This window comes from Arachis ipaensis, chromosome B05 (assembly GCF_000816755.2).
Source record: "Arachis ipaensis cultivar K30076 chromosome B05, Araip1.1, whole genome shotgun sequence".
Classification (NCBI taxonomy): Eukaryota; Viridiplantae; Streptophyta; class Magnoliopsida; order Fabales; family Fabaceae; genus Arachis; species Arachis ipaensis.
In genome coordinates, this window is record NC_029789.2 from 14,210,901 (window position 1) to 14,231,450 (window position 20,550).

General features: G+C 30.7%; 1 protein-coding gene and 1 long non-coding RNA gene across 3 annotated transcripts; one reads left to right on the plus strand and one right to left on the minus strand.

Moving 5' to 3' along the window:
* Nucleotides 1,244–1,618, minus strand: LOC107640209 (floral homeotic protein AGAMOUS-like). Its single transcript, XM_016343756.1, has one exon. It carries the CDS (start codon nt 1,616–1,618, stop codon nt 1,244–1,246), a length of 375 nt encoding a protein of 124 aa, XP_016199242.1.
* On the plus strand, nt 8,939–13,874 carry LOC107643027. Of its 2 annotated transcripts, none has more exons than XR_002362428.1 (4): nt 8,939–9,123; nt 9,219–9,274; nt 9,347–9,506; nt 13,407–13,874. It is a non-coding gene; the product is annotated as an uncharacterized LOC107643027 (long non-coding RNA). The 2 variants fall into 2 exon arrangements; XR_001620741.2 differs by lacking the exon at nt 13,407–13,874 and adding an exon at nt 10,254–11,735.

Consider the following 20,550-nt stretch of genomic DNA (forward strand, 5'->3'; position numbering starts at 1 on the left):
TATCTATAATTTAATTAAAATATTTTAAGTTCCAGTTTTAGAAATAAAAAATATTTTTCTATAAATTATTTATAATGAATAATATTTTAAGAATGAAAGTGTTCACTAACTTTTTTTAATTTTTATATCTCCATATAATTAATAATATTTAATAAAATTTATTTTAGTATATATATTTTTACCCTCACTCCTAAAGTTTTCTAGATCCGTCACTGCTTGTTGGTGTTGGTATGATGGATACCAAACATGGCCATTTTGGTTACCAAATCCTCTCGTAGCATCAAAAGGGTTGACACCGGTAGCAAAGGCTATGTTGGAAAAAGTACTCATACTTCCATGAGTAGTGTATGGTCCAATAACTCCAGAATTAACTTGAACCAAGGTTTGATCTATTTGAAAAATAATTAAAACAAGTCACATTGAAAAATTGAACATTTATTATTAAGATAAAATTGGCCAACAAGATTAACTTTGTTTAATAATAAAATTTATCAAATTTGTTACATAATATACGAATTCATTTATTCTTATACCTTTATTTAACAATGGATTTTGCTTAATTGTAGAATCTACAAATACAGATTTTTTTTAATAGAAAGATAAAATTTTAATATTTTAACTAACAATTTAAGATTTTTAAGGATTTTATATAGATTTCTTTAGTATATGATACTCGATTATGCCCTTTACCTATACAAAAAAAAAAGTTATTATAACTCTAAAAGTTAAAATTTTAATTAAAAAATATAAGAGATCTCTACTATATGATCCATACCTATTATTTCCTAGCTAAAGGAAAAATTTGTGTAAAATGGTATATGGAGATTTTGGAAAAAATAATAATTCTTGTTATCACTCCAAAATTTAAATTTTGAGCAAAAAGTATGAGATCTTTATATGTACGATGCAAGTATCTATTTCCAGTTTTTTTTTTCAAAATGATAGTTGAAACCAAAATCAAATCATTCAAAATATCCAAAGTTAATATAACATTAATTAAGAAAGACAAAGAAAGCTTACAACCGTGATAAAATGTAGGTGCCACACTCTCAACTGCAGTCGTAACTGCAGCCTAATTTGCAACAATCTTGAGTGAAATTTGATTTTTTAAAGTCTGCTGGAGAACTATAAGAATTGTTTCCATCTCTTTATTTTTTTCACAATTTTGACCAATCATATCCCACCAATTAGTGGTGCTGTTATCATTTTTAATTGTCTTTAAAACGTTAGAAAGAGTTTCAGCTCATTCTTTCTCAGCATTTAATCGATTCACAAGTGAATTGTTCTTTTTAACAAGATTCTGCATGTCCATCCTAGACATTTCCTCCATGATGTAACCAAGGAACTGATTACTATCTTGAGGTTGTTGTTCGTTTGAGAGAGCCATTTTTATTGTCTTTAACGAAGAATCGCCATAGCAATAGGCTTTTCCACTTGAAGAATATATGATCAAATCAACACCAGCATCACATAAATATTTTATTTCATTTGCCTTTTTCAGTAAGCCATCTTTTCTCTTTGTAAAAGCGATTTGACAATTTTTCTTATTCTCAATCCTCTTTATATCTCTCTTTTGTCTTCCTTTAATTTTCTTGATCATTTCACCACCATTCTCCATTTTCAAAACTATAGATTATTAGCAACTTAGTGTATGTGATGTGAGTAGTATAGAGTATTGTGTAATGATGAAGACTAATGTGTTTCATTATGTTTATATAGACTAATAAATATTTAGGATATTTAATTTCTATTTTACTTTTTGCATTATTTGCTTCTCTCAAATAATTTATTATTGTTTGATCTTTGACTTTCTAATAAGAAATACTCACACAGATATTAGATACAAATATATGGTGATAAAATCAGAGATTAAAAAGTCTATAATATAAAATTTAAGTGAGAAATATTCTTTTAAAAAATATATTAGCATTTCTATATCTTCGATCTTTTTCTTAAATCGAGAAAAAAAAGGAAATAGATTCTCTCAACTTTTTTTTAATTATTTAATAAAGTGTAATTTGTCATCTTACACTTCTTAAGTGGAATATAAAAAATATGTGAGAAAAAATATTAAATAATATTTTACTAAATAATTAAAAAAAAAAATTTGAGAGAACCACTCTAAAAGAGGAGTATATTTAATTAGTTATTTTTTTTATTTTGCCAAGAATATAAGAGAAAGTGAGATTTCTTTGCAAGACCGAAATAATGCAATTAGGTAAGCAATAAAATTCAATCTTTATTCAACGAACAAAATTTAAAATCTATTTAAATAAATGTAAGAAATATATCTTTAGATTTAGTGTCTCGTATTTTCTTTCTCTTACATTTAAAATACAAAACCAATATCTCTAAAAATAAATGTATTTAAATTTAAAACAAAACATAATCCAAACAAGAGTAAAATACTATTTTACTTTCTAATGTATGGGTTAAGACCAAATTTTATTCCTAACGTTCTATTTTTATCTCCAAACATTTTATTTTGTCTTATTTTAGTCTTTGGGTCAAAATTAAAATTTTTTCTTCCAAGAATACCCTTTTCACCTCTATTTTTCGCTCTTTTTTTTTCTTATAGTTTTGTCATTTTCACTCATAGATCACTATAATAGCTAATATAAAAAATTATGATTTTTGTCATTATTTAGAAGAAAATTCTAATGAAAGAAAGGATATTTTTGAAAGGAAAATTGATTATTTTGATCAGATGATTAAAAGAGGACGAAATAAAATAGGTGAGATAAAAAAATAGAATGTTTCAAACATAAAGACAAAATTAAAACTTCACACAAATTTTAGCAACGAAATCAATACTTAACTCTTTAAACAAAAATAACAAACCCTAAATTCAAAAATATAAATATTAAATCCTAAAACTTAACAATCAAAATTTTTAAATTAGAAAACACAATTTGAATAAAAATAATAAATCTTAAATTCTAAACTCTAAACACTAATTATTAAATCATAAACCCAAAATTCTAAACCTAAATCATATATCCTATATTCTTTTTATTCTAATATTTTACTTTTTAATATTGTGTGGTTGAACAACAACAACAACGACAATAATAATGATGATGATGATGATTTCTAATTATTAACTCTACCCACTGTAATTAGTTGACCCATTTAATGAAATAAAGTTAAGACTTCATTATAGCGCATAATTTCTTATGTAGGAACAATCTCTTTATCACATACATATAATATATAATAGAACACAACTTTTGTTTACGAGTTGTTGGTTCATTCGTTTGGATTTAATCAATTACTACAATAAAAATCATTTTTACTGATAAATTTTTAGTGGCAATTACATAATACCACTATATATTTTATTTAATTTATATTTTTACGACAATTATAAATTTGTCATTATTACTATATGTTATAATGATAATTATAAGCTTTTTACGGCTATTAAAGTGGTTTTTAATGGCAATTATATAATTATTGTTAAAAAATTTTAGCGACAGAATATAAGACAACTATTGTCTGATTAGCGATAAATATATTAACGATTATTTTATTGTTGCTAAAAATAAAATAAATTACCACAAAAAAATAATTTTTAGTAGTACAAGTGTCAGGAATTTAAATCTTTCAAGAGATTAGTTTTTATCCTATTAAAATGAAAGATATTGTAAGAATATATATATAAAAAAGATACAACTTAACATATCTAATTTAGGACAATATTTATAATAGAAAACTATAATATATATCTATTTTTTCAAGGTTCAACAATTGAAAAACAAACATTGAATTGAATTGAACCAATAGGCTAGTAACATAAACTCATGATCAATACAAATAATATAAAAAAATCATCACATTGATAGTAACTTTATTTAGAACATAGTCATACAAAATTTATAACAGATCAATGCATTTATATTATTATTATCGCCAAAAAATTCCATTAGAAGAATCCTTTGCGGCCATAACCATTGTTAAATGGATTATTGTGGTATGAAAAACCAAAAAAGCCTCCACCATTGTTATGGTTAGAATTTGAATGGTAAAGATAATTTCCAGTGTCGTCGCCGCCGTTGCTTCTCCCAACACCATTCCTGTTACTTGCATCATAGAGAAATAGATCATTATATCCTTGTTGGTGTTGGTATGATGGATACTAAACAGGGCCATTCTGGTTACCAAATCCTCTCGTAGCGTCAAAAGGGTTGACACTGGTAACAAAGGCTATGCTGGAAAAAGTACTCATACTTCCATGAGTAGGGTATATATGGTCCAATAACTCCAGGATTAACTTGAACCATGGTTTGATCTATTTGAAAAACAATCAAAACAAGTCACATTGAAAAATTGAACATTTATTATTAAGATAAAATTGGCCAAAAAATTAACTTTGTTTAATAATAAAATTTATCAAATTTGCTTAATTGTAGAATCTACAAATGCATATTTTTTTAATAAAAAGATAAAATTTTGATATTTTAACTAATAATTTAAGGTTTTAAAGGATTTATATAGATCTTTTTAGTGTATGACACTCAATTATGTCCTTTATCTATCCAAAAAATAAAAAATTATTATAACTCTAAAGGTTAAAATTTTAATAAAAAATATAAGAGATCACTACTATATGATCCATACCTATTATTTAACAGCTAAAAGAAAATTTTGTGTAAAATGGTATATGGAGATTTTGGGAAAAAAAATAATTCTTGTTATCACTCCAAAATTTAAATTTTGAGCAAAAAACATGAGATCTTTACATATACGATGCAAGTATCTATTTCCAGTTTGTTTTTAAAAAGTGATAGTTGAAACCGAAATCAAATCATTCAAAATATCCAAAGTTAATATAACGTTAATTAAGAAAGACAAAGAAAGCTTACTACCGTGATAAAATGTAGGTGCCACACTCTCAGCTGCAGTCGTAACTGCAGCCTGATTTGCAACAATCTTGAGTGAAATTTGATTTTTCAAAGTTTGCTGGAGAACTACAAGAATTTTTTTTATATCTTTATTTTTTTCACAACTTTGACCAATCGTATCCTACCAATTAGTGATACTGTTGTCATTTTTAATTGTCTTTAAAACGTTAGAAAGAGTTTCAACTCGTTCTTTCTCAGCATTTAATCGATCCACAAGTGAATTGTTCTTTTTAACGAGATTCTACATGTCCATCCTATACATTTTTTCCATGATGTAACCAAGGAACTGATTACTACCTTGAGGTTGTTGTTTGTTTGAGAGAGTCATTTTTATTGTTTTTAACGAAGAATCGCCATAGTAATAGACTTTTCCACTTGAAGAATATATGATCAAATCAACACCAGCATCACATAAAGATTTTATTTCATTCGCCTTTTTCAGTAAGCCGTCTTTTCTCTTTGTTAAAGCAATTTGACAATTTTTCTTATACTCAATCCTCTTTATCTCTCTCTTTTGTCTCCCTTTAGTTTTCTTGATCATTTCACCACCATTCTCCATTTTTAAAACAAGAGATTATTAGTAACTTAGTGTATGTGATGTGAGTAGTATAGAGTATTGTGTAATAATGAAGATTAATGTGTTTCATTATGTTTATATAGACTAATAAATATTTAGGATATTTAATTTCTATTTTAATTTTTGTATTATTTGTTTCTCTCAGATAATTTATTATTGTTTGATCTTTGACTTTCTAATAAGAACTACTCACACAGATATCAGATACAAATATATGGTAATAAAATCAGAGATTAAAAAGTTTATAATATAAAATTTAAGTGAGAAATATTCTTTTGAAAAATGTATTAACATTTTTATATCTTCAATCTTTCTCTTATATAGAGAAAAAAAAAGAAAAATAGATTCTCTCAACTTTTTTTTAAATGTTTAATAAAGTGTAATTTGTCATCTTACACTTTTTAAGTGGAATCAAGAAAAAATATGTGAAAAAAATATTAAATGATAAAAATTAAATAATATTTTACTAAATAATTAAGGAAAAAATTTGAGAGAATCCACTCTAAAAGAGGAGTATATTTAATTAGTTATTTTTTTATTTTTTATTTTGCCAAGAATATAGAAGAAAGTGAGATTTCTTTGCAAGACCAAAATAATACAATTAGGTAAGCAATAAAATTCAATCTTTATTCAATCAACAAAATTTAAAATCCATTTAAATAAATGTAAAAAATATATATTTAGATTTAGTGTCTCATATTTTCTCTTTCTTACATTTAAAATACAAAACCAATCTCTCTAAAACTAAATGTATTTAAATTTAAAACAAAATATAATCCAAACAAGAGTAAAATACTGTTTTACTTTCTAATGTATAAGTTAAGACCGAATTTTATCCCTAACGTTCTATTTTTTATCTCCAAACATTTTATTTTATCTTATTTTAGTCTTCTAGTTAAAATTAAAATTTTTTCTTCCATGAATATCATTTTCACCTCTATTTTTAGCTTTTTTTTTCTTATAGTTCTGTCATTTTTGCTCATACATCACTGTAATAGCTACTATGAATAATTATGATTTTTTTCGTTAATTAAAAAAAAATCATAATGAAAGAAAGGATATTTTTGAAAGGAAAAATTTTAATTTTGACCAAAGGATTAAAAGAGGACGAAATAAAACAGTTGAGATAAAAAAAAATAGAACATTTCAAACATAAGGACAAAATTAAGACTTAACACAAACATTAGCGACTAAATTAATACTTTACTCTTTAAACAAAAATAACAAACCCTAAATTCCAAAATATAAATATTAATCCTAAAACTTAACAATCGAAATATTTAAATTAAAAAGCACAATTTGAATAAAAACAACAAATCTTAAATTCTAAACTCTAAACACTAAACATTAAATCATAAACCCGAAATTCTAAACCTAAATTCTATATCCTATATTCTTTTTATTCTAACATTTTACTTTTTAATATTGTGTGGTTGAACAACAACAATGACAACGACAATAATAATAATGATGATGATGATGAAGATGATATGAAATATTAATTAACAATACAATTCATATCGTTAATTTTAAGTGATTTGGTGAGTGAACAAGATTTTAGGAATGAAGATCAAATTTAATTTGAGTTGGAGGTTACTTCCACAAAAATTAGAAAGTGGATTTTGATAAACCTGTATTTTATGATGATTTTTGGGTTGAAATAAGTGTATTTTATCAACTTATCTTGCACTTAGTTATTGAAAATGCATAGTTTTGTGAATTTCTTTTAATTGTGTTTAATGGTGAAACATATGCTTTTTATGCTTAAAAATTGCTAAATTTAATTCATTGCCATCTCATTCGATGCCTTGATATGTTTGTTTGAGTGATTGAATGTTTACAAGGCAGGAATGACTTGAAAAAATGAAGAAAAAACATGCAAAAATGGAGAATTCATGAAAAAATAAATATTGGAGAATTTCATGGTTGTTGCATATGCATGGGTCATGCATACGCATCATTCACAATTCGTGCGTACGCATGGTAGATGTGTACGCATGACCCTAATCTCATGCCTCACTTAAAATGGCACGTGACTTGCGATTTCTGGCCCAATCTAATTCATTTCTAAAGCATTTGAAGGCAAGACTCAAGGAGGATCAACCAAGTAGAAAGTAGTGTAGGAAGTAGTGCAGAACCATATTTTAGGGTAGAATTCTAGAGAAAGAAGCTCCAACATCTCTCTAGAATTTAGTGTTTTTAGTTTAGTTTCTTCTTAGATTTAGGTTTTAATTTTTGTTTTAGTGTAGTTTTCTTTACAATTCCTTGTTCTAGTATTTTAATAGACTTAGTTTCTCTTATTAATTTTTTATGTTTATTGTTGCTTGATTGAGTTGTTATTATTATTTTCTTACAATTGGTAGTCATAGATTTTATTATTCCTGCAATTTATGATGTTTTACTTTTATGCATTCCAAGTGTTTGTTAAAATGCCTTCTTTAATTTTAGAGTATAATTTTGCATTCTTGGCTTGGAATTGATAACTTAGGTGACCTTGAGTCATTGATGTCCAATATTGATTGGTGATTTAAGGTTATTAGTTGGTTTTATTTTCACTAACGCTAGTCTTTCAGTAAGTCTAATTAGTGAGTTGCCTAGTACTTGTGGATTAAGATCAATTATGCCTATTTGACTTTCTCCCGATGTTTGGGGATGACAAAGTGGGATCAACTCTTCTTAATTGTTATGTTTGTGGTCAATGACTTGAATAGTAACCCTTGACTCTTAATCCTTGCCAAGATGCCTTTTTATCATTTGAATTCGTTATTTGCTTTTCAATTTTTGTCATTTAATTTCTTGCCTTTTGCCATCAAAACCCCTTTTCTCATAACTAATGATACGCACACCTTACTGCAATTCCTTTGAGAGACGATTCAGGATTTAAAACTCTCGACTTTTATTAATTTGTATTGTGACAATCTTTTAAACTATGACACGGGTCATTTGTTGGTTTGAAACTATACTATCGACGAAGCAATTCTTTTGAGAAAATTTTGAACCGACGTTTGGCCCGCGTTAGATTTATAAAAATAAAAAATAGTATGTACACACTAAAAATAAACCAATATGTATTTGTATATAAATATGTGTTATTTAATTTACTTTTTAATGTGTATTTTGTACTTTAATATATATTATATACAGATAACAATACAATTCATATCGTTAATTTTAAGTGATTTGGTGAGTGAACAAGATTTTAGGAATGAAGATCAAATTTAATTTGAGTTGGAGGTTACTTCCACAAAAATTAGAAAGTGGATTTTGATAAACCTGTATTTTATGATGATTTTTGGGTTGAAATAAGTGTATTTTATCAACTTATCTATAGAACTAATTAAAATAAGAATTTTGACAATAATTTTAAAGAAGTTGGTCCAAAATTAGGCCAAATCGAATGAACCGAGCCCGTATTGGACTCATGGCCCAACCCAATTCAATAAAACACAAAGAGCTTCAGCTCTTCTTCCTCCCTGGTAAGGGAATCACGTTGAAAATCAAAACGGGGAGAAGAGAGAGAGAGCTCCAAACCCTTGTCCAACTTCAATCTTCCATATCTTTTGATCCGGAGCTCCGATTGACGAGCCGTCAGCAGCCACGCGTTTGTCTTGAAATTTGCTACAATGCCCACTAACCAATTTGGTAAGGAATTTACTTTTTATTACCTAAATCTTTCCTTCTCTGTTTTAAATTTGGGGGTGTTGGAATTGAGGATTTATATGATTTTGGTGTTTTAGGTTCGAATTAGCTCGCAAAAATTAGCGAGTTTTTGTTTATTTGAGACACAGGTAAGGTAAGAACCTCAAACCTCTTGTTGATTAGTGAATTAGAAACTTTGAATGTTGATTATAGTGTTATGTTGTAGAATTAGATTGAATAATATTGAATCGGAGTATATTGATGATGTTGGGAGCTTGATTGTTGGACCTTGGTGGCCAAAAATTCTGTTTGGAGAGGCTTTGGGGCTGTGGACTCTTGAGAAACGACCTTAAGATGTCTTTGGATTTTACGAGGAATTGGCTAAGGTACGGTTTATGTTTCATTTAAGTACTGTGCGGTGTAATGTGAATTCCTAGGTTAGATGCTCCTAGGAATAAACTTGAATGGTATATTTAAATGTGCTGATATGTGTAGAGAATGTATGGACGAGATTGATATTAGTATGGAGGAAATTGATATGGTATTTATGGAATTGATGTTGGCATAGATGATATTGAGATTGGATTATGATTGTGCATTTATGAGTAATATGTATATATATTGAATTGATAAATGTTGGGTCAGAGGCCATGAAAATGGACCAGAGGCCGGAAAAAGGGTAAAAAATGTGAATGATGCTTGTATGAGTGATGATAGTGATATATTGTTGAATTATGTATAAACGATGTTTGATTATGAAGTTATTGTTTTAAAATTGATAGAATTAGATATTTATGTGTTGAGAAAGGGGTGACAAGGATATGAAACGATTTTGTATGGAACTTTAGTTGAATTGGGTCGAGGAACTTGGGTTTGAAAATGAGAATTTGGAAAATAGAGGTTTTGGAACTTATGGGTAAAACTTGATTTTTAATGAATTTCGGCGATCCATAACTTGAGCCTCGGTATTTGGATTCGAATAAAACTTATTTCAAATTAAAGATAATTTCAAGACCTTTTAAACAGTATAAAGTTTGTGGAAAACCAATTTTTGTAGAGAAAGTTATGCTCGTCGAATATTTGGTGTGTAAAAGTGAAATTCTACAGCACTTAGACTTTTTACCATTTTGTAGGACTCGTGTATGCGAGTGTACATGCGACGCAACCATTTGGTTCGGCCAGACGTGCTTGCGTACGCAGGAGTATGTCGCGTACGCGAGAAGAAGAAAATTCATATGCCGCATACGCGGGCGCATGCACGCGACATGAGCTAACCTTTCGGGCCAAGGAGACTCGCGTACGCGAGTTGGGAGAAACACACTTCTGCGTACGCATTACATGGTTCGCATACGCGGGGCGCTATTTTTCAGTAATTGGAAGTTTTGTGTTTTAAACATGTTTTGAGCCTCTAAACCTCTATTTCTATCCTCTAAGACCCTAAACCTTAGTTGTAATGATAGAAAAAGGGGTTGAACTATGAAGGGATATTAACTTGGAAGTAAAGAAATGTTTGAAGTAATAAATTGTGGTTGGGAAAGTGCAGGATTGATGATGATGTATGATTAATGACAGGATTGAGAATGATAAGGTTTTAAATTGTGATGTGATTAAATTGAGAGGTGAATGTTGAGATTAGCACTAATTGAGTATGGCCGGAATGGTCGAGATAGCAAGATCTGAGTGTGATCCTACCTGTGAGTTAACTGAAAACTTTATCGAGTGGCAAGTTCATCGATGAAGGATCCCCTCTCTTGTCGTGACGTGGATGTGGAGAAGGTGGAAAGGCACGCTCCTTCGATGTGAAAAGGAACTCTCCTTCGTATTGTTTCACCCTTCGTAACGTGGATGTGGAAAATGTTTGAGAGAAGACTTGCTACTAATCAAAGCAATGGCAAGAAGATATGGTGGTTCTGTGTGAAATTCATATGTGAAAAATAGGTGTTCTTATGTGAGTTCTTGAGTGCTGTAAAAAATGTTACAGCTGAAGTATAAGGAGTAGAAAATAATGTTGTCCAATTTATTTTTGAAGAAGCAATAACATCAGTAGAGGAGTTTGTCATTGTCATCACGAGTCAAATCTTGGTACACTGGTCAACAAACAAAAACCTCAAAAATTAGCATCTCAACTTTGAACGAAATAGGTTGATGAACCTAATAAAGCATGGAGTATTAAGATACTTTAGCCACCTGAATAAGTAGAGAAGTATTGCAAGAGTATCAGAAACTATGAGGGTAACATGGTATAATAATTTTTAATTTTATCAAAGAAAGGTAGTATACATGGTTGAAATTAAAGGGATGTAAATTAGGATTGTTATTTTCTACTATATATGGTATATAAAGTGAGATGTTTAATTACTCTCAACTTGGAACCAGGAGTCTAGAATTAGGTACACTATTCGACAGAAGTGTATGGAACAATGGCTTATATATATGAGGTTGTTTGGTGTTAGCAAAGAAAGATGTCATTAGAGGGTGTTAAGAGGAGATATTGCATTTGATGTGAATAGCTTCAATTATTATGAGTATTAATTTCTGCAGGAAGGTGAGATATGAATATTTGATTTGGCATTTATCATTGAAAATCTATGAAATTTTTGGAAGGTGAAATTAAAGTCTAATTATGTTGGTGTCTCAAGAGTGAACATTTAGTTGTTCCTTTTTTTGAGTGTTTTTGTAAATTTCTATGCCTTGTTTTGGTGTTGATGTAGGATTCTTTGTGTTTGACTTTGACTTAATTGATTTTGATTGATTATTTATTCTTAATGACAATGTCAAAGAAAATTTTAATTAATTAAAGATCAGTTTTTGTATGTTTCTTCTCTTCTTGGATCAAGGTTGTAACTCAATAATCGAAAAAAAAATATGAAAAAACTTTTTTAAGTGCCAGTAACTTTTCATAATTGAACGAGTTAAGATTTAATTTTCTATTTGTTGTGTTTCTAATAATGTATTTCCTTTCTCCAAAACTGTTTATGTTTACTACTTCCTTTTGCAATAATATGTGGCACAATGCCATGAAACCTAGACTGAGTAGAGCAGGATCATATTACATCATACTGCATTGCATTACATTACATTAACATTTTTTTTATTTTCCTGCTTTTTTAGACATGGTTCTTTGACATTCTAAGTGTGAATTGAAAACATTATTGTGTTTACCAATTACTTTTTTTTCTTTGTAAAAAGAGTTTTTAGAGATTTTGAAAGTGGTATTTGATTGCATTCACTTGTCCCTAAAACACTAAATGATATAGAACAACAACTAAGTTATTAAATAGACATTCGATATTTATATTCAAATAAGCAGTGACAATAATAATAGTAACATATTTCACAAAACATAAAATCTTCACAAATACCTCTATGCGCTACTACGTGCTATCTAGTAGTTGACTGTATGTTTTCATTCTTTCATTTATTGGGTTGCTTTTGGTTTTGAAAATAAAATAATACAAAATATTGAGAACAAGACATAAAGAACATAGACAAAAAAATTAGTATATATTTTTTTATTTTGTTTGGTTATAAATTAAAATAAATTATAAAATTTTAATTTATTTTTATTTTTTTATTTAAAAAATTTGGAAAAAAAATATAATAATAAAAAATTATAATTATGAAAAATTAATAAGAATAATTAAAGAAAAAATAAAAAATAAGTTGTGTCTCTTGTTAATGTCTCTGTATGTTTTTTATCAGAATGAACATAAAATATACTAATTTAGTGTCTCTAGACACAATGTCTTTGTTTATGTCTTATCTATCAAATACGATTTTGTCTCTATGTCTCTGTCTTAGTGTTTTGTGTCTATAAACAAACGTATTCTTGATGAGTATGTATTTTGTTGCTCTAAGAAATTTATCCACTTTGAATTATAAAGTGAGTATTGTTTGACAAATGGTGTACTTTGTGGTGTTTTTCAGATGAAATTAATGAAAAGCAATTAGTATATTAGTTGTTTTTAGAATTGACTGAAGCAGATAGCTAGTGAGTCGTTTTTACTTGTTTTTTTGCTATTGAAAAAGTACTTTTCCTTTTTAACAATAATGATGCAGGAAAATATATATGTAATAATTTTTGTCCTTGGTTGAGATTGTATCTTTTGAAGTGCGTCTTATAATTTGGAAGTTGAATTTGTGCCGTTCAATTTGAGATTAGACCTTGGTTGTAAAGTGATATTTATGATTTTTATTTGCAATGTGCCAGAAGAAAAACATCAAATGTTGTTTTATTTTTTATTATTTCTTTCTTTACTGTTTAATTTGTTTTTTTGGGTCTCCAGGTTCTATGCAATAGATACTTAAAGGGTATATTAACTATCCTATTGGTGGTGCTAGTGGCATTGCATAATCAAAGATAAAAGGAGTTCTAATTATGTAATTATGGCATTTTTTTAAGTTATTAGTCACAAAAGGAGAGCTAATTATATAATTATATAATTATGTAATTATTATACATATTACTTGCAGCATTTTATTTTATTCTGAAACTTTCACTAACATTTTACACTTTCTTAAATTTTTATTGTAGCCATTTTCTAGAAGTCTAATTTCAATAGTTTTTTCCTTCATGTAGATTGTTGAGTTATATAAACATATATACTTCATTTATATATGACGATAACAGAGAGCATTTGCCCATTGTTAATTGGAAGTGGTGCAAGTGTTATATATATATATGACGATATTGTAATTTGTAATTTTTGTGCATTTATCTAAATTTTGGCTACAAAATTTAAATATAGAGCAATTTATTGTTAACAGGTTTACTCTTAATAATTATTCAAGCGATTAATATACTCTTTGTTTACTACGTTAGTGTTATTGAAAAATTTTTGACCAAAAAAATGCTAATTATGTAATTATGATATTTTTATGAAATTATTAATCACAAAATAATAGTAGTTGTTGATCGAAAAATATTTTCGATAAGAACGAATTGAATCGGAATGAGTTAAGTATTGTTTCTCGAGAAGATATACGCATGAGCGTGAAAATGGAAGTAATCGGCGCTGATTTGGATGTCGATTGTTTTGTTGATCGAGTAAGCCTAATCGAGTAGGAGACTCGATTCGAGAAATTGAGTAAGGCCTTCGAAGAGCTGGTCGAATAGTTGTGAAAGTTGGAAGGTTAGTGGCTTCTTTCACACGAGAAAATCATGGGGAATATCTCCAATCACGCGACGGGAACAGTTACCAAGAGGGAGTGCATTTCAAATTTGTAATTTTATTTAATTATAACTTAATTGTCCGTTATGTAAGATAGCCTATAAATACTAGGAAGTGTTAGGGAAAAAGGGTTGGAACTTTTACTCAGAAAAAACACTCAAGCACACTCACATCCTAGGGATGAGTTTGCAATCGAGTTACATTTTCTGTAGGGTTCCTTCCACCTTCCTCTTTCTTTCAATTTATTTTTCTGTAAACTTAACATTTCAATTGATTTTATCTATTAAGTGTTTTCTACTTTCTTTGTTTAATTTATCCTTCTGCATTTTATCGCTTATATTAAAGTCCTTTGATCTAATCGAAGGCATTTTTATTGTTTTCTTTTAATTTTGATGCAAACCTTTTCATTTACCATGTATTTAGTTTTCGAAAACTCTAATTTCTAAGTTTTGTTTATCAATTTACAAACTTTCTTTATTTTTATTTTCAACACTTGTCTAATCGAAGACGCTTTGATGCACTTTTAGAAAACTGGTACTCGCACAGAGGAGTAGGTTTCACTCTCAGACCACTAGATATCGAATCACCGTCGATTTGCTAAAAATCGATAAAACAAATTGGCACGCCCAGTGGGACAGTTTTTAAATCGAAGTGTGTCAAATAAACACTAGTAATTGTTAGTGTATGCGATTACGAAGTGGGAAAATCATTTACATGGCTGATGAATTATCAAATGTGAATGATGGTTCGTCCACCAATGATAGCATACCAATATCCATGCAACAAGCCGACGTATCTTCACGATCGGAAGGCGCAATTGGAACTGAAAGTATAGTCGTTACAACTATTTAAACTGGGAATGCTGGGCGAAATATTCGTCCACGTGGTCCTGTGCCACCATATCAACCTCCATTAACCGTTGGTTGGCCCCCTTATGGTCTTCCTCCTGGTTATACCCCACCGGTGGATGGTTTTGTGCCACCTATCCGTTTTGAAAATGTAAACGGAGTGAATAATGTTCAAAACCCACAACAACACTCAGAGTATTCTCGTGATTATAATGTGGGCTCCACTTCGAATGCTGTGAATTCGATGGCAGTATATTGACAACAAGTGGAGGAAAGTCACCATGACTTGGTCAATTTATTGACTCAGCAAATGACTACAATTCTGAATCCCATGATGGCTGATCATGAATCGAGATTCGAGCGTCTTGCTAGACAAGTAAAGAGGATTGCTCGAATTGTCGATTATGATGAAGGTGAGAGGCATAATGCCAGGGGAAATAACGAAGGGATGGAAAATATTTTTCCCAAATCGAGAAAATCCTCACGTGGTTCCCCGAGGTCAAAATGCTAATGACTTTTTAGCCGGATTGCGTGGTGATCGCTATCAAGTCACTAGAATTGTAGAAGAGGTATTAAATCGGGTTGGGCTGAATGTTGGTTTTATGAATCAACCATATTTTGTGTCTGCTTTTCCTCAAGTAGTTCAAATGGCTGAAGTGCCAAGAGGGCTGAAAAATCCGAAAATAACCACAAAATTTGCTGGTGAAGTGGGAGAATCAACTACTGAAAATGTTGCTCATTATTTGGTCGAGATTGGGAATCTAGCTAATGATGAAAATTTGAAAATGAAATTTTTTCCTTCGTCATTGACGAAGAATGCATTTACTTGGTTTTCGAATCTCAGACCAAATTCGATCACAACATGGAATCAATTGGAAACTGCTTTTCACGCTCAGTTTTATCGGGGGAGGGGGGAATGAACGTAGCAGTTACTAATCTAGTGGCCTTAAAACGTGAAGATGGTGAAACCATCAATGATTATTTAATACGTTTCAAAAACGCTAAAAGTAGATGCTACGTGACATTACCTGAAAGTGAGATAGTGAAAATAGCAACTATGGGGTTAGGATTCTATATGCGCAGAAAATTGCTTAATATGCATATTACTGATTTGGCTTATTTGGCTGAAAATGTTTGACAGATCGAGCTCATGAAAAAGGAGAAAGAAAAATATAGAAGTGACCAAAGGTCAAAGAGTAAACCATTTACTCGAAAAGAAAAGGTTGTCTATGTAACCATGGAATCCTCAGAGGAGGAAGTCGATTTTAAAACAGAAGTCGATTTAGCTGAACTTAAGAAAGGTCCTCCGTATGTTTGCTCCTTACTGAAAAAACTTCCTAGTAATGAAAAGTCAAATGATTCAAAACTTAAAAGTAGAAAGAAGTATAGTTTTGATATCTCGAAATCTTATCAGATTTTCGATGTGTTGCTTAAGGATAAACAATTGGTTTTGTCCGAGGGTAGAACATTACTTTCCGTAAAAGATTTAAAAGGAAAGCCTTACTATAAATTTCATCAAGAAACAAGTCATTCGACTAACAGTTGTGTCCATTTCAGGGATTTGATTCAAGAAGCAATCATGGAAAGGCGGTTGAAATTCGATGATGGCAAGAAGGAGATGAAGGTTGATGTAGATCCCTTCGAAGTCGATGCTAGTTATGTCGAACCTTACTTAGGGGTGAACATGGTTGGCATGTCTTATGATTTCGACGTGGATCTTGATGATTTTGAGTCACAGGTGAGATCTGTATATCCCAGGACGGGAGGTGGCTTGCTGGATTTTTTGGTTCAGCAAAAAATCAAAGACAGGGACGTATCTCTGTATCCTCGGTGTAATACTGTCTTTGATGCTGAGGCAGCAGCAATCTTTGAGAAAGAAAGAATGAAGAAAGAATTGGCTCATAGGGAGGAACAAGCACGCCAGAGGCAGCCAATTCGACGAGTGGAGGGTTCTAGTTCAAAGATCCCTCACCATGATGTGACTGCACCTTTAAGTCGATCTCTGGCTATAGGTTTTCAGTGGATCAGAAATTGTCAAGAATTCCAAAGGTGTGATCATATGTATCGACGCAATCCTCAGTGGGGGCATCGAGCACCGTCTCGAAACCAATATGCCTTCTATCGAGGATGAGCCAGAGATTACCCAAGAAGAAGATGTAGAAGAAGGAGTTTCAACCAAAGTAAGAAACTTCATATAGAGACAGGTAAGGAAGTAAGCAAGGGGGTAACGCCCTTTGTGCATTCTCGAATTGTCTTTCCTTCTGACGGGGAGACTTATCCTAAAGATATTCCATCACCTGTAAAGATGGAAAAAGGCAAAGCAGTTGCTCAATCTTTTGGAGTCGACAAACATAAGGATGTGGATGTCGACGAGGAGTATTTTGATGAAGGAGATGATGACATGATAGGGACGATCTCGATCATTCCAACTGAATATCTTGGAGAATATTAAAGTAATCCAGATGAGGACTATGATCAAGAAGATGAGGGGGCTTTCTCCTTCATTCGCATTGAAGTGAGCCAGGGTATTTTTCCCGGCCTACTGAAAGGCAAATGTCTCATCTATGCCCTCTTCATATTATTGCCATTCTGAATGGGTTTAAAATAAACAAGGTGCTTATCGATGGTGGGGCAGCGATTAGTCTTCTGCTGGAAAGGATGTTAGGGAAAATAGGAAAGCATCCTAATGATTTGGTCCCTACAAACATTGTTGTGACCGATTTTAGTAGGGCTTCTACGCCAGCGAAAGGGTTAGTCACTTTGACTGTAAAAGTGGGGTCATCAGAAAGGCATTCTGTGTTTGTAGTGGTGCCATCAAAAGCCAGTTACAATGCATTGTTGGGAAGAGATTGGATCCATAACGTAGGTGCTGCACTCTCTACTGTGCATCAGAGTGTGCTTCTGTGGACTAAGGAGGGCAAACCTGAAATTGTCAAAGCAGATTCGAGTCTATATGTCAAACAAATGCATGTCGATTTTAGGATATATAACCATAAATTAAAGCCTTTAAATGTTGATCGATCTCTAAATCCTTACAATTGTGAAGGGTGCTATTTGACTTCAGAAGGCCTTTCGGTGAAGTTGCGTTATCCAGATTTGGGCTTCGAGCCGACTGGTTGGTACTGTCTTTTGTGAAGACCTTGAAGACTGCACTATGAACCAGGTGGAGGAAGTTTTCAACTACCTGGTAACATTGCATAATTATTTAAATAATTTTCAGTTTTTAGAAAATAAAGATGATTCTTCTGATAAAGTTGAATCGGATAGGAGTAGTAATATTATCTATTGTAATATGTTTGATTTGACACCTCCAGTCGAATTTAGTTATGATTTCCCTATTTCTTGTAAAAAAGTTAATGATGCAAGCCGGACTGCCGATTTAATAGCAGAGGCTCATTGTGTAGAAAATAAAAGTAGTGATGATTTAATCAAAGACCAAGTCTCTTCTATTTCTGATGACTCCATTGATTTCACTTTTGATTGTATCTATGATTTGAAACCTCTAGGATTTGAAAAATATTCAAATAAAGAGGATGATCATTATAAAGGGTTCGAATATCAGGATCCCTTAGAAGAAATTAATTTGGGAACTCTTGATGATGTTCAAATTACATACATTTGTAAAGATCTTGTTGATCCTTTTCGAACTGAACTCTTCAATTTGTTACATGAGTTTAAATATTGTTTTGCATGGGATTATCATGAGATGCTTGGTCTCGATCGTTCATTAGTAGAACATCGATTAGCATTGAAACCTAATGCTCGACCTGTGAAACAAACTCCAAGACGTTTTGCTCTTGAAATTAATGTGAAAATTAAGGAAGAAATAGAACGCTTGATCAAGGCAAAATTTATTCGACCTGCACGTTATGTGGAGTGGGTATCGAATATTGTCCTGGTGATGAAGAAAAATGGGAAGTTAAGAGTATGTATCGATTTTCGGGATTTGAATAATGCTACCCAAAATGATGAATATTTTATGCCGATTGCGGATATGTTAATCGATTTTGCAGCGGAAAATGAAGTTTTTAGTTTCATGGACGGTTATTCTGGATATAACCAAATTTTCATTGCGGAAGATGACATGGCTAAAACTGCCTTCCGTTGTCCTGAGGCATTAGGTACATATGAATGGGTGGTTATGCCTTTTGGTTTAAAGAATGCCGGAGCAATATATCAACGAGCAATGAATGTCTTTTTTCATGAATTTATTGGAAAATTTATGGAGGTATATATCGATGACCTGATGGTCAAATCGATTTCTGTGGGTCAACATATTGACCATTTAAGAAAGGCATTCCTTACTATGAGGAAGAAATGACTAAAAATGAATCCTTTGAAATGTGCTTTTGGGGTGTCGGCTAGAAATTTCTTAGGTTTTGTTGTTCATAAAAAAGGGATAGTGGTGCGGAATTTACAACCACAAACTAACTGACAAGTGCACCGGGTCGTACCAAGTAGTACCTCAAGTGAATGAGGGTCGATCCCACGAGGATTGATGGACTAAGCAACAATGGTTAAGTGATTTACTTAGTTAGACAAACAGAAAATGGTGTTTGAGAGTTCAAAAAGCATTAAACAGTAAACTCAGAATATCAGAAGACAGACAATAAATAAGTTGAGAATAATATATGGAGAAACAGTTAAGGCTTCAGAGTTATCTATTTTTCGGATTGACTTTTCTTACTAACTATTTTAATCATGCAAGATTTAATTTATGACAAACTATATGTGACTAAACCCTAATTCATTAGACCTTTTTAGTCTCCTCTAACTCTCATCAATCGCCAATTCCTTGGTCAATTAATTCCAATTAGAGGGTGAAGTTTAATTCTAGTTATTATGCCACAAAAATCCTAATTACCCAAATATAAAAGAATTATATGTCACGTATCACGTTAAATCCAGATAATTAAAAATTTAGGAGAATATGTTTTCAAGCTGTTGTTCAAGTAAAGAGCTTTTCCAAGTTATACAAGAACTCAATTAAAAAGAGGGTCATACTTCCGTTCCACCCGATTTCATAAAATAAAGAACGAAAACAATTCTTGAATTATATGAATCAATACATGAATTAAAATAGAAAAAACAAGCAACTGAATCAATCCATACAATAGACAGAACTCCTAACCTTAACAGTGGAGGTTTAGTTGCTTATGGTTCAAAGAGAAAAACTAGGATTCAAGTAAACTATAATTTACAGAATGAGATGGAATAATCCAGAAGAGAAGTTTCTTTTCTCTTTTATATCTAATCCTAATTAATTTTAAATTATAATTTTTAAAACTAAATAATATCTTTTCCTATTTTAAAATAAAAAATAAAATTTAAATCAAAATTAATTAAAGCAATCTACGCGTCTTCAATTGATGAATGGGGACCACTTGCTTCGTAGGAAGGCACGCCTAACT

Bases quoted from the DNA above. Each gene is read 5' to 3' on its own strand.
- LOC107640209 (XM_016343756.1), bottom strand. From the start codon at position 1,618: ATGGAGAATGGTGGTGAAATGATCAAGAAAATTAAAGGAAGACAAAAG.